The 13,804-nt window shown below is 42.1% G+C and overlaps 1 protein-coding gene across 6 annotated transcripts in view; it reads right to left on the minus strand.

Moving 5' to 3' along the window:
* CELSR1 (cadherin EGF LAG seven-pass G-type receptor 1) overlaps window positions 1-13,804 on the minus strand; it is a 163,465-nt gene that overhangs the window by 39,640 nt on the left and 110,021 nt on the right. For all 6 annotated transcript variants that reach the window (XM_085041436.1, XM_085041420.1, XM_085041426.1 and 3 more), the window contains exons 6-12: window positions 9,531-9,688; window positions 8,459-8,622; window positions 7,392-7,517; window positions 2,288-2,454; window positions 1,645-1,830; window positions 1,210-1,323; window positions 710-884 (exon numbers count right to left, since the gene is read on the minus strand). In XM_085041436.1, coding sequence (XP_084897562.1) covers window positions 710-884; window positions 1,210-1,323; window positions 1,645-1,830; window positions 2,288-2,454; window positions 7,392-7,517; window positions 8,459-8,622; window positions 9,531-9,688 — 1,090 coding nt within the window. The remainder of the gene's footprint in view (window positions 1-709; window positions 885-1,209; window positions 1,324-1,644; window positions 1,831-2,287; window positions 2,455-7,391; window positions 7,518-8,458; window positions 8,623-9,530; window positions 9,689-13,804) is intronic.

Raw genomic sequence — 13,804 nt, forward strand, 5'->3', positions numbered from 1 at the left:
CTGGGGAGACAAGGTAAGAAAATTACAGCAACCATTGTAATTTACGATTTGCATGTCTCCCAAAGCCTGTCTATCTTAAGCTTATACACTAATAACACATCTTCAATAATCACTAGATTCCCCCTGAGATACGGTCAGAAATGAAGCACTGTTTTCCCTCTCAGACAAAATGATAGTATGCCATTCTTTTTGACAGTCTGTTACCATGCTTGAGGCACCCTTGTGCCTTTGGTTCCCAGTTTTATATTCAGGGCATGTGCTGGAAATAGTTTTGTATTCTCTCGCTGCATGTATGGGAGGTGACTGTGCTGGATGCTGACAGCATGTGCTGGCTACATACTCCAAAAGAGAGAAAACATTCAAAGTATCTTAATTAGGATGCAGAGTGAGAGACTGAAATTCAACAGCAGAAAAGACTGGGAAAGAAAAAGAAATAAAAATGGAAAAAGAAAAGGGGAGGTGCACAGAAGGAGTCCTTTGGACCAGAGACTGTCTTTCTGTTTGGTGGATATGCTGCCTGGATTCTTAGCTCAGGACTGCAGCTTCCAGGGTGCTACAGTAAGAGCGAGAAGGGTAATACTCATTGGAAGAGGAAGAATGAGAAGATGAACACTTTTCCAACATGCTACTGCTGCTGTGCTGCTTCTGATGAGTGCATGAAGGTGTGATCCAGCTCCTACATAAGTGGATGGGGTGGTCACCAGGTTACCTGGGTCGCAGACACAGGAGTAGCTGTCCCAGTCGTCACTGCAGTAGCTGTGCTGGGGACACGGGTTGGAATCACAAGGGTTATCCACTTCGCAGCCCTCCCTCACATTAATCTTGATAGCCTGTTTCATGTTGAGTGTTGCTGTATTTGTAGATGTCTCTCCCATTCTTACTCCCTGGTGACAAAAGACAATTATTTTTAAATGCGGGGTCTTCTTTCAGAGTACAGTATTATGTGTTTCATTATTTTCATCAATCAATGAGGCTACATTTTAAAGAAAACACCTGCTGAGCCAAACCCAGATTTTTTAAAAATATTTTTCCCCTATGCAATCAGATTTGTACCTCACAAAGTGGGTAGATTTTAATATATTGATTCTTGGATTTTTTTATGGAGGAAACAGAAATGTTTGAGGGTGGATGAAAAAGAAACCCCCCATATTTCCACCTGGGTATTTTCTCACAAGTTCAAAATTTATTGCTACACTTTTCATTTCATACCTGCATACATCCATAAAATCCCTGTTGAACAGAGACTTGGTCTCCAGAGACACCTCCCACAATGATGCTTTTCATTTTCAATCCAGGTAGTTGATTGCCAATCTGCACGGTGCTCTGTGAGGAAAAGGACAGCAGATAAGAAGCACTATCATCCTATGTGACACAGCCAGCCTGCTTTCTGTAGTGATGAAGTCAAGCCGTAGATTACAGAAAAAATACCAGAGCATTGAAGAGCCAGACATCAGAACGTGTCTTTTTACAGACTTCTTTGCAAGATATCTTATGATTAGGCTTAACAAATTAATATCATTAATTAGGCATACATCACTGCAAAACATATCTCAGAGCATAAATATTTGTCCACAGCCCTTTCTCCTATTTTTGCCTGAAAGCATTTCAGCAGTGCTCAGTGGCAAAGTTATGATGCTGCCTTACCTGGTACATCCCATAGTCCAAGGACATGACAGCAAGGTATTTGAGGTCTTTACCATCTTTTGCACTCTTCAGTTCTATTAATAAATGATGCCATTCCCCATCACTGACTCGTGACTGGCTCATCTTTAAACTTGCAATCTGGCTCAGGCCGCTGTACACTTCAAACTGCACGTAGCTGTTCAGGATCTGTTGAAAAAAAAGTAATGTATTTTTTTGCTACATATTTGTATGTGATGCAGAAGGAGGCAGGCGGCAAGATAATAACATTTCTTAAGACAACCCAAAAGGAAAAAAAGCCCAGAGTGTAAAGATGGGAATGCTTGCAAGAACTGTTTGCGTAGCTTTGGGCATTCAGACTCCAACCTACTTTATGGACAAAAAAACCCAAAGCATTTTTTACACCTATATAAATGCCCATTACTTCCTCTGATTAAACAAATAATATTAAATGAATATGATTTTTATAATGATATTTTGATCATTCATTTTTTGATCTTTGTACAAGGCCAAAGTAATGATATCTTTTTACTGACATGCATTCAGTTGGGTGGATGAAGCTATGTAATTCATCTGGCCATATCCACTGATGGGAGTATTAAGAAAGTATTAATTCTTTTCTGACCAAAGGCAGCCATACTTTTACCTGAATGTTGATTTTGGATGCAGCCCCAGCATTGGCTTGCAATAGCATGCCATTGACTTTCCGGGTTCTAAACATGAGCCCAATGTACCACGGCACGGAGATGGTAATGTCAAGGTCACTCCAAATGATAATGCTCTCACCACTGAAACGCTGAGGAGAAGGCATTGCTGTGAATCAAAATACAGAAGAGAAACAGTTGATATCCTTCAGGACAAACGTTAAGAAGAAAAATGATGCTATGTCGCAGTGATGACACAAAGGAGCTAGTCCCTCTTCCACTGACCTATATTCATTCTACCATGGATGAAGAACTGGTCTAGGGGAGTTATTGTGAAGCAGTTGATAATACTGCAAATTCACAACCTACTCTGTTTGTGGGGTAGGCATCTTGTCTTGGTGCCTGTACTCAAAAGCAGCACCTCCACACTGTTATGGCATTGCCCACGTGAGAGCTGTTCCTAGAAATGTAAGCTTGGGATCTCTACTGATACAGTTCTGCTGGTGAGTGGGTGGAAAGAGCAGGAAGTATGAGGGCAACAATTACTGCAGATGTTTTCAACATAACCTTGATTACCTGCTTCTAATTAACAGATTAAATACAGGAAAAGGCTGGGAGGCAACAGGAAATATGAATTAATTATGATTTCTCCAGGGCTAGATTATTCAGCTGTCCTAGCTACATAGCCTTTTCACATAGAGAAAGTTTGTGTGGAATTGCCTAAATCATCTGCCTTAAATATCTTGAGATGACAGCTGAGGAGTTGCCCTCCTTTGTAACCTTGCATGAGCACAGCTCCTACAGGGAGTCACCAGTGGCAGCCTTCAATAGAAAGCACTTTGCTGATGGAAAACAGGGGAAACACCCATGCCCTTGGACTTTTAAATTTTTTACCTTGGGTAACAGGAGCTACAGTACCATGGATTAGTTGACTCCACTGATTAGAAACACAAGTTAAGCCATGGGAGTTCTGTGCTATTTGCAGCACCTCATATGACACCTTCACCACATGCGGAACCTTGTAGTGGGATCTGCAGTCAGCTCCTGCCTGATGTCCTTACTCACGGGCATGTTAGTGAAGTTCCTGGCAGCTTTTTGCCAGTGGAAGCAGGCCTTAGAGACTGGCTACAATCACCACAGATTGGCACTCAGCCTTTTATTTCATCACGTGCTGAGTCCGTGTAGTTGGTCAGTGAAATGACAGGGCTTTCTTTAACAGTCTCTCCCCCTTCTGCTCCACACTATCATATCTGCTGACACCTTCTGGATTTTTTTTGGAGTAGGAGAGATCATGTACATACAAATGTGTACGTGTTACTATGAAATAATGGTAAGTCCTCAGAAAAAGGTTGAGGGATGACACCATAGCAGAAGATGCAGTAAAGTTGATGTGAAGTTGTACTTTTTTGAGGAATAAACCCAAACCACAAATTTTCATATGGCTGCCTTGGTGTCTGTAAAGGGAAAGGCTAGGGCAGGGAGTCGAGTGCAGAGTTGGGTTAAAGTGCAAGCCCTTTAGCTCCCCATTTGTGAGAAACAAAAAGTCAGGGACTAGTGAGCTACCACTAGTCAAGCCAGAGTTGTAACTTCACTTGCCCTTCCTTAAGATGTGGCTACTCAACCACCCCACATCAGGCTAAGGGCAGGCAGCCTCAAGGGGCAGCTATTCTCCCTCCTGCTCCAGCCTGTGATCTCCCCTTTGCAGCCAAACTCACCATGAATGCCAGAGAGAGGGCATGTGGTGGAACCACTGCAGCATAACTTGCTCTTGAAAACCAGACAGCAACTTAAAAAAAGATTGTCATCAGATACAGATGTCCCCAGCTTGCTTAAAACTTGAGTGCAGTGGTTGAGTTCTGGCTGTCTGGGCCAGGGCACATCAGCCCTCACTGAACCACATCAATATAAAAGTAAGCAGGACGTTAGTGTTGAGCAGGATTATTTCCTCCTGCTCCACTGGTGCGAAAGTCAGCCTTCTCCTTCCTCCTCTACCCCACTGACCTTCACAATGACCTCAATTTCCAACTTTGCTGCTGGTTTTCTACACTGTTGCTGAGATTTTTGAGCCCATCTGCCTCTGGAGCACAGAGGCAGGATGCAAATTTGTGTGCTTCCCACCTGGTGGAGGCTGGGAATGCTGTTTACAAGCATTTCGGCTTTGCTCCTGGGAGAACTGGACTGGCATGGCAATTAGCCACCTTCTTCCTTTTCTCACTGGTGGTGACTTTCTGTACTTGCAAATACCATTCCCTTCCCACACTTTCTCCCAACATCCCTCCCTTCCCTGGGGCCAGGGTGCACCTTCCCCTGTCATAAATAGAAATCCCCATTTGTCAGCCCCCTCTGACCTCCCTCTTTTTCCCAGCCCTTCCTCATGCCTGGGACCAGGAGTCTCCATGGAGGGGCTGGCCACATGCACTGTCCCCAGATGGGACCTGATGTCCCCTGTCACCGCAGAGGCCCATGTGCTTCCCAGTCACAGCATCTCCCTGCCACTCGCGGTGCCGTGATGCAAACTAATTGTGTGCTCAGGGTTTGTCACTTTGAAGCACTGCCTGTGTATCTATGTACACCCTAAAGAGACTCCTGCATTTAACAGGCCATCAGAAAGACATGAGGGCTATTCCCTGTGCAGACAGAGGGCCTGGGGAAACAGGGTGCCAACATCCCACTGGATATCACCTGCAGTGTGGGTGCTGGACATGTGAAAGCTTATGCTTAGGTGCAGACCTGTGGTGTTCAGCCCAAGGCTAGTGCAATGTCATTGGCCATCCAAGAGTGAGTCAGACAGAGCTGCTAGATCTTCTTCATAGAATTGCAACATCTTATATTTTAAAAGAATCAAATTACTTAAATTACAATAATTAAATAAATAAAGGTGAAACTAATTTTTCCTTAATTTTATCTCCCTTCTATATGCCAGCAGAGGGAGATGGAAGCTGCCAGAAGGTGAGTTAGCAGGTTCTAGGGGGATGGTGAAGGTAAACCACCTCATTCCCACTAGTGTAGACCAGATCCTAGAGTTTCTGAAGAGCAGGAAATCAAAAAAGGTGAATTGGTAACTTGCCAAAGTTTTTGTCCTCCGCGAGCCTGAAGCAGAATCAGCACTGCCAAAGGGATTGAAGAAATGCAGCACTCCTACTCAAAAATGCAAATATTCTATCTAAGCCTTTTTTTAAAATAGTTGCCTAATAATAGCTACTGCTCTTAGGATCATAGCTGAGCATTCAAATAAGCAACTTGAAAGACAGGAGTATAGCATATCTGTGATTTCTACGACTTTAAATTCAGGCTCCTGAAATCTCTGGTCACATTCCAGAAAAATCCGTTTCCTTCTTGACTTGCAATTTTTCTGTAGGGACACTGGCCCACAAATATCAAAGAAGCAAGCAGCCTGCTGCCCTCAATCAATTAGAAAAAACCCACAAACTGAGGCATCAGCAAGAACATGGTGTTTTAGAGTGACAAAGGGGACATGCAGGAATGCACGGTGCTGGAGGCCGAGGTGACAGCTAGGACAGGGGGAGGCACTGCTGCTATGACTGCATTCATCTCTATCACCTGAACTTAAAATGAGTTTCCAGTGATGGCTACAGGGCAGTTCCGAGATGATCTTCTAAATCCCAAACTATGGATTGGTCTTGAGTTTGGGATAAGAAAATGGTAAATAAAACAAATATTTGATCAGACTTTGAATTTCCATCTGAAAACTAAGACCAAAACAGAGGGAAGGCCGTCTTTGCATGTGACAGCAATACTCCCCATTTACACCAGTATAGGTCACACCATAGTTGGGCCCTGGCACACCTCTCAGGGTACATCAGAGTGGGTTTGTAGCACAGAGAACAGCCAATCATGAAGAAAACACAAGAACTTCATCAACAAAGATAACTTGACATGAGGCATATGGAAAAATCAGATCTTCCTACAAACCTGGGAAGCTCAAAATATTTGAGGAGCTGCTACAGAAAGCAGATACCAGGCTAGGGGCAATAATAACAGCTCTGGGCTCTGTGTGAGGTAGAGCATAGCAAAGAGGTCTCCATCATTCCTTTTCCCTGTTCCTCATTCTGCAAATCTTTACTTTCATGACAGAAACTCAACCATGTGTCCTTTCCTCTTCAGCTAACACTGCTGCTTCTCATATAAGGGAAGAATTGTTGCCACTACCTAGACCTGGCCCAGGCTGAGGGATACTGTGCTAAAGGGGTTTGCAAATCCCTGTGGTGTATTCACGTCAGCTGGAGACCAACTCTTCCAGGGTCCACACCCTGCTGAGAGCAATCCAGGATATCTGGTTTGGGGTAGATATTTAAGAACAAAATCCTTGATCACACTGCAAAACTACTCTGGGCTAAGTATCACATAGGATAATGAACACAAACACCTACCACATCTGCATCGTGGGCCAGAATTTGGCCTTCTGTTTCTAAGAAAGACATGCCTAATAGAAGAATAGAAGAAGGTTTTCTTTCCTGGAAGCATCCAGGAAGACTCCAAAGGAGCAACCACCTTACAGCACCAACCCCATGTGATTCCTCAGGCAACTCCTCACTTCTAGGGAAAAAACTGACTGCAAATTCTTCACACCCTATAAAACTCAACTGCTGCCCCTTCCTTATCCTTTAGTAATGAGGTTTTACACATATATGCACATTGTGTTCAATCAAAGAGAAATCCAGTAAAACTGAAAGTGCTATTACTTAGCATAGAATGCCTTCTTGCCAAAAAAGTGGTGATTAAAACTGCACATTCATCCCCAGTTTGAGTCAAAGCCCAGTAAAGTCAGCGGGATTCTTTCCACTGATTTAAAGGGGCTTAGGATCAGGCATTTTTACTATAAACAAATTACTAAATACTGCCAAGTTCTTTGGAATTACTTTGCTTATGTAAGTAAATCAATGAAAGCTGCTCTTATTCATGACAGTATATCATTTACTATATAGGGGATCTCTAAAATGATTTCAAACAGATAATGGGTAACAATCAGCTGCAATCTTCTGTTACCCTTAAGCATCACAGCTGGACATATATGCTAAGAGATGGTAATGACAGGCAGTGAAACATGCACACGTGACAAAGCATGAACAGCTCGTTGCATCCTACCTTGCTCACAGTTTTTCCCTCCGTAGCGCACGGGGCACTCACAGATGTATGTGTTCCACTTGTTGATGCACGTGCCTCCATTCTGGCACCAGTTCATTTCACAATAGTTCCTCTGTGCTGCACAGCCTGAAATCCAGGAAAACCATTACCTTGCATTGTTTTAACATGAAAAAGGCTCTGAATTACTGTATTTGATGTTTTTATGTAAAAAGAAGACATGACCATTACAGGTTTGGGCTTTTGCTTTTTTAAAAAATATTTTTAAAGTCAGTGAGGCAAAATGTGGATGGCAAAAGTTTATGTGAGCTGATCATGTGTCAAATGCATAAAGACAGGTCAGTCTAACAAAGGCATATGCCACAACTCCCTTCTTAATCCACAATCAATGCAACATACTTTAGAACTGCAATTTAGCTCTTACACAGACCTTCAGCAGCATGGACAGAAGGGACTTTCCATTTTTGTGTCTAAGAGCCAGTTTTAGGATGATGAGAACATTCTGTACACCTAATTACCAGAACTAATCCTGATCAGGGATCCAGGGACTGGAAACCAAATCAGAACCTCCAACAGGCTGCTTCATGAAGCAGGTTTCAGATTTGGGGGATTGCTGAATTTTACTTACAGAACAAACACAATTTATTAAAAAGTCATTGTAAGTTATTAAAAAGTTGTCTTTTTCATGCACTAATCCCACTGGCTTTCAGAGCAAAATGACACTTACTAGGTAGTTAAAAAATAGAAGAAGAAAAGTAAGTTCAGGAGTAAATTCCTGGCTGAAACTCCTATCAGTGCAGAAAGTCTAAACAAGCCCAGTCCTTTCCTGTGTGCTGCTGAATCCTGGAAGCATGCCCTGTGCCACAGGCTATTGTGTGCCTCCCTGGCACAGGTGTGGACTGCACCTTGCTCAAACAAATGAGGTCTGGCCAGAGACACGGTGGCAGCACAACCCCCCTTCCTGGGGTTCCTCACAGTGCCAGCCCCTTTGACACCCTAAGCCCTGCCACACACACAGCTGTGGCAGAGACCTTTCTGCTGTTGACCTTTGGGGCACTGGTGGCTCATACCTGGCAGAGTGCCATTATTGGCGATGAAACCAGCCATGTCGATGGGCTTGCTGTCAATGGAGAGGTTCCTCATGCAGCCAATGAACTGCCTGTTGTGCACCGGGAAATCCTCAGGCAAGTTTGGGACACCACCAAGGAGGAGAGGGCCAGTTAGGTCCAAAGATCTGAAGAAAAAACAAATGCTCATAATTTCTTGCAAGAAGTTTGTTTTGTTTTGTTCTGTTCTTTATCTTTCTGATTCCATAAGCACATTTGAGCTGCATTTACAAGAGCACTTCCAGAGCTTGTAATCAAAGGACCTTCTAGTAACATTAACTTTTAACTCAGGAGCTGTCATATTCATATAGAATCCAGCGACCTGCCCCTAGCAGTGGCCAGTGTGATGAAGAAAACAAAAATTACACAAGAATGTGTAGCCACAGGATACTTCTTTCTGACCCCAGTCATGCAGGAACTGGCTGATGCTGCTCAGCACACAGGTTGAGAAGCAGTACATTTTTATATAATGACTTAATGATTATATAGTGCCAACCCTATTTAAATCCTCTGAAGATCTTAGTCTTAAAGCCATTTAGTGGATGCAGGTTCTACTAAATGACTCCATGCTGTGTGAGATATGTTATCATGTGGCTGTTTGGATTAGTCCCAGTTTTTATGGTGTGCCCCTCTCTTGGGATATTAGAGCACCATGTGTATCTCAATGGTCTTTCTGCTATCACTCATTACTTTACATTTCCCCTATGTTCCTTTCTGTTCATGTCCTCTTTAACCTCAAAAGTACTAAGATTTTTTTTGTTTTTCTCCACAGGAAACCTTTTTTCACACCCAATGATTTTCAATGGTCATTTGTGTATATCCTTAATTTCTGTCTCCTTCTAAGACAGGACTCTGAACTTGAATGATAGAAGTAATTCCAACTCCCAAACTAAACTTTATTACTTTTTCTTGTTACATCATTTCTGTTTTTCCAACTCACTGGTTATCACTTTTTGCTTAGTGGTTAATCACATACTGTTGACTCTCCATGGGAAAAAGAGAATGAGTGGAAAACACAAAACCAGGGAATCCTTACTTTTTTGAGCCAGTCTGAGTCCCCTGGGCAGCACAGGTGTAGTTTCCAATGAGGCTCCCGAAGCGCACAGCCACTGCCGTGTCACAGTCATCCACAGTCACCACAGCCACCTTCTCTCCAGAAGGCCCATGAGGAATTCCTAATCGACCAATGTTTGGCTTCAAAAAATAAATGGCACATGTCATACAGTGTTACATACACATGGGATTTAAATGCTGATTCAGTCAGCTCAACAACATACTTCTTACTACCCCCCAAATGGGACAAAAATTGAATGTGCAAACAAAGCAGCAGGAGTTAGGTTGTCCTATGACACTTAGGCAAGGAGTCCACGTATGCCCAGTATGATACATAGGGTCAGAAGCCACTTTGGTCTTTTGCACTGCTGAACCACTTTGTCCCAAATCACATCAAATAGGTGATTTCTCTCACTTCTACACCATAAATTCTAATCAATTATGCTCATTTTGCACCTTTTCACCTCAAGTGAACAAAACCCCCAAAATTATGTAATACTACAACTGAGGCTAAAGGCTTAAATTACATTTTCTCTGATGGGCATACTCTGTCAGGGCCACCAGAAACTGAGTTCAGGCCTCTATAAAAGCTGTAGTGAGGGATTGCCTGATGACTGTGAGGGAGCTTAGAGGAAACCTGCTTGTTCCAGCTACAAGATGGAGGGCACAAAAAACCACTGCCCACTGCTGGGCCAGCTGAGAAGCCCCCAGTGCCTAGTGACAGGAGAATAGAGACCAATGACCTGTGGAGCTGGACAATCAAAATAATGGGTGGATCTGTGCTTGCCCTAGTGCAGGCACACAGACTGACACTGCAGGTGCAGCATGGAAGATGGAAAGAATGTGTTTTAGAGTGGTAAAAAAAAGCTCTGCCTTTTCCTCACCTCTGGCTTCTCCCAGGCAGTAGGAAAATCCTGTCCACCTAATCACAATGTGCCCTGGTGAACAGTGAGCCACAAAACTAGAATTATCACACTCAGCTTCACATCTCCACTGTTACTGGCTTGCTCTGCCAATCACGTCATGTCAGTTGTTGTTCTCACTTCAGCATCTACTGAGTGGGGAAATTCAGTGATTCCATCACACAGGCTTTCCTACGGGACCACCAGGAGTTCAATCCCAACCATGAAACTTCTGTGCTTCCACCACAAACAGATCTTCCTCATTCCCACTAATTTTGTAACTGATGAGATACATCCCAGAGTGACTGACAGGAGATGATGTTTGCTGTGCAGAAACTCAAGCGACATATTTGCCCAATGGAGAAGTACATTGAGACTGTTAAAAAAGGGTGCATGTATAAACAGCAGCATAGCAGCCTCAGTGAAGAACTAGCAAATCTTGTAAGAAAACTGTTTCCATGTTTAGTGTTCATATAGAGCCAAGGGGTCTTCATCTACCACAGGTGCAAGATCTCTGGGGTACAAGAGAAGCAATGAGCTGAACTCTACTGGCTTTGCAAAAGGACACCCCACAGGAATGAAGTCAGCAGGATCTGACCAGACACACTGAAAGTCAAAACACATTTATATGATGCGTTAACCAACAATAGTTGTAACCATATGAAAATGAAGATGGTTGGGCATCTGTAGCTTGCTGTACACTTGCTTTAAAACATGTACTGCTCGACTGCATTCTGTAATTCCTTATTTGTACAGCAAACAAGGAAGCAGTAAGGGGATAAATTACTTCTTTCTGTTTCACTTACACGCACATAAACTTATTAAAATACTTACAACCACTTTCAACATCTGTATAGAGACAGATTTATTTTTAAGGGTAATAATCCCAATGTATAAAAAACATTTTAAAATTATGTTTCCTGGTGTCAATTCCAGTTGGGAAGTATTTTCCATTTCCTCTACCAAGAACTAATGTGATCACATAGTTTGGCAGTTATTCAGTATAAGGTTTTGACCTCTCTTGAGTGACTTTATTTTTTCCGATACTCCCTGGACTTTGCCACTGCCTAGCTTGGAAAGACAGGAAGCATACATATGCAGTGCTGAAAATGTTATTGTATGAAATTATGGCAATGTTAGTGAGCAGCTTTTCAAAGTAAATGAAAAAATACATAGAAAACTAACCAACTGACAGAAAGACCTTCCCTTCCAAAATTAAAATGTTTACATTCTGGGTGCTACTTCTATTCATTTGGAGGAATGATTCGATTAACATTTATGTTCTTGTGCTTCACTGAAATAATCTATTGTTTCTTACATGGGAGCCTTGACAAAGGCAGGGTATTTATTCTCACAGCAGGGGGGATCTGCCCAATGTTAATCACGATTGCAACCTGATGAGACTCAGCAGTTTGCAGCTGCTCCTTCACAGTCACTAACTGCAGTAGCAAATTGATTTTTTTCTACCTTTATTTAACATAGAAACTGAAAAGTGTTTCTCTAGATGTTGACTGTTCATTGCAGTACAGATCTCTGGAATCTCTTTGGCTCTGATGACCACACAAAACCATGAAGAAGAAAGGGAATATTCCAGTGAATGAAAAGCAATCTATTGGCAGTTCAAACCATACTCAGCTCAGACACAAGGTGGTTTTCTGACCATGTTAAAAGGCTCATTTGACAGAATTTGACAGGCTTTTCCCAAAATGAAAGAATATACTGGGAAAGGAAAGAGCTTTTCTGAGCGATTTAATGGGACAGGGACTGAAAATATGTGGCAAATACGACACAGTACTCATCTTCTCAACAGCTAACACAGGGAATACTCTAGAAGTGAAATAATGTGAAATAAATAATAGACTTTATCAGAGAAAGCCCAAGTCAGGAGGTCCTTCAGCAATGAATCATGGAACAGATTTTATTCATTAAATATTTTGATTAATGTTAAATATAGGTTACTGGTGATGCAAAGGACATTTAGAGTATCATGCATTTAAAAAAAATCATTTTGAATAATTGCGTGCACGAAAGAGAATTAGTCCCACAACATGAAACTTGGGATCTAATGCCAAGAATTCCTATTGCAGACTCTGAGACCACCTGCACTAAATGATGAAAAATAATAAAAACCCCTTACTAATTATCTACAAAACAATTAGGAACCATGGTGAGATTAAAAAGGCAATACAACACTGGGCTGTTGCACAGATGCATATGAGGGAAGTTTCATTACTCTGAACAGGATAGAATGTTTGGGCAACTTTGTTTTCATTTACTAAAAATACCCTCCAACTACAGCAGGTGCACAGAACAGCAGCCTGAGCAATGTCAAGCTTACCATATCAAACAGGCAAATGGACTTGATACATTTAGCCTAGCAAAGTAAAGGCTGGGGAAGGGTTTTGGAAATAAGCTGCTACCACTGCAATGGACACGGTACAAGAATAAAGAGGAGTAAGATGTCCATGAGTAAAGCAGGCTGGTAATCACCAGGTGATCCTCAGCCACAGGAGGGATCATCTTTGGGAAAGCAACAGGGGTGAAATTATAAAAAACCCTGTAATTTGTTTATGTTTATAAAAGCTGGTGTTAGCTTAGGATTGGTCTATGTTTGAAAGAAAATAAGTAACAGTAAATAGTGCTTTGAAAATGCACCAGAAGGTGAATCATTAGCACTAAACAACAGCACACATATTTACATTTCAGGCATGATCTTTGCCTTGATGAAATCCCACTGGAGCAAGACTGATCCTTAACAGTTGGAACAGCTAACACTAACCAGCATTAATTCACACTATTATTTTCTGGAAATATGTTCAAAGAGTTAAAAGCCAGACTTTCATCTGGGTACTTAGCAGTCCTTTCTGCCTGTCAGACCCATCTCCTGAAACACATGCTACCCGAAAGGCAAGTTTCATTAGCTGTGCCAATTCTGCACTCATGAGTAAATGTGCAATGTGGTGTACAGGAATTTACCAGCATGACCCCCATTAATAGTAATGCAAGTCATGTAACTGAGTTCCTGCTCATGGAGCTGAAAATTTACCTTTCGCTGCCTAACCCTAAAGGCTGCCTTTTCAGTTAGTGCTTCTCCAGAAAGAAGCTGGGATTCAAATTTCAAAGACCACATGCTGTAAAATTGAGTAGCAAGGAGAGGTACCAAACAGTGCCAGAGAGAGAACTTGGTTTCCCTTAAACAAACTATGAAAGAAGTAGATTATTCCTGGACTCAAATGAAAAGGAAGAAAAAGCAGTCCTGGGTGTTGTAGTTTTATCACCATCACATAGTGATTCTTCAAACATTCTGTGCAAGCCATAATGAAATTAAAAATTTTGTTTGCTATACTGAGTTTTA

This window comes from Lichenostomus cassidix, chromosome 1Aa (genome assembly GCF_008360975.1).
Source record: "Lichenostomus cassidix isolate B80296 chromosome 1Aa, HeHo_3.0, whole genome shotgun sequence".
NCBI classification, from domain to species: domain Eukaryota; kingdom Metazoa; phylum Chordata; class Aves; order Passeriformes; family Meliphagidae; genus Lichenostomus; species Lichenostomus cassidix.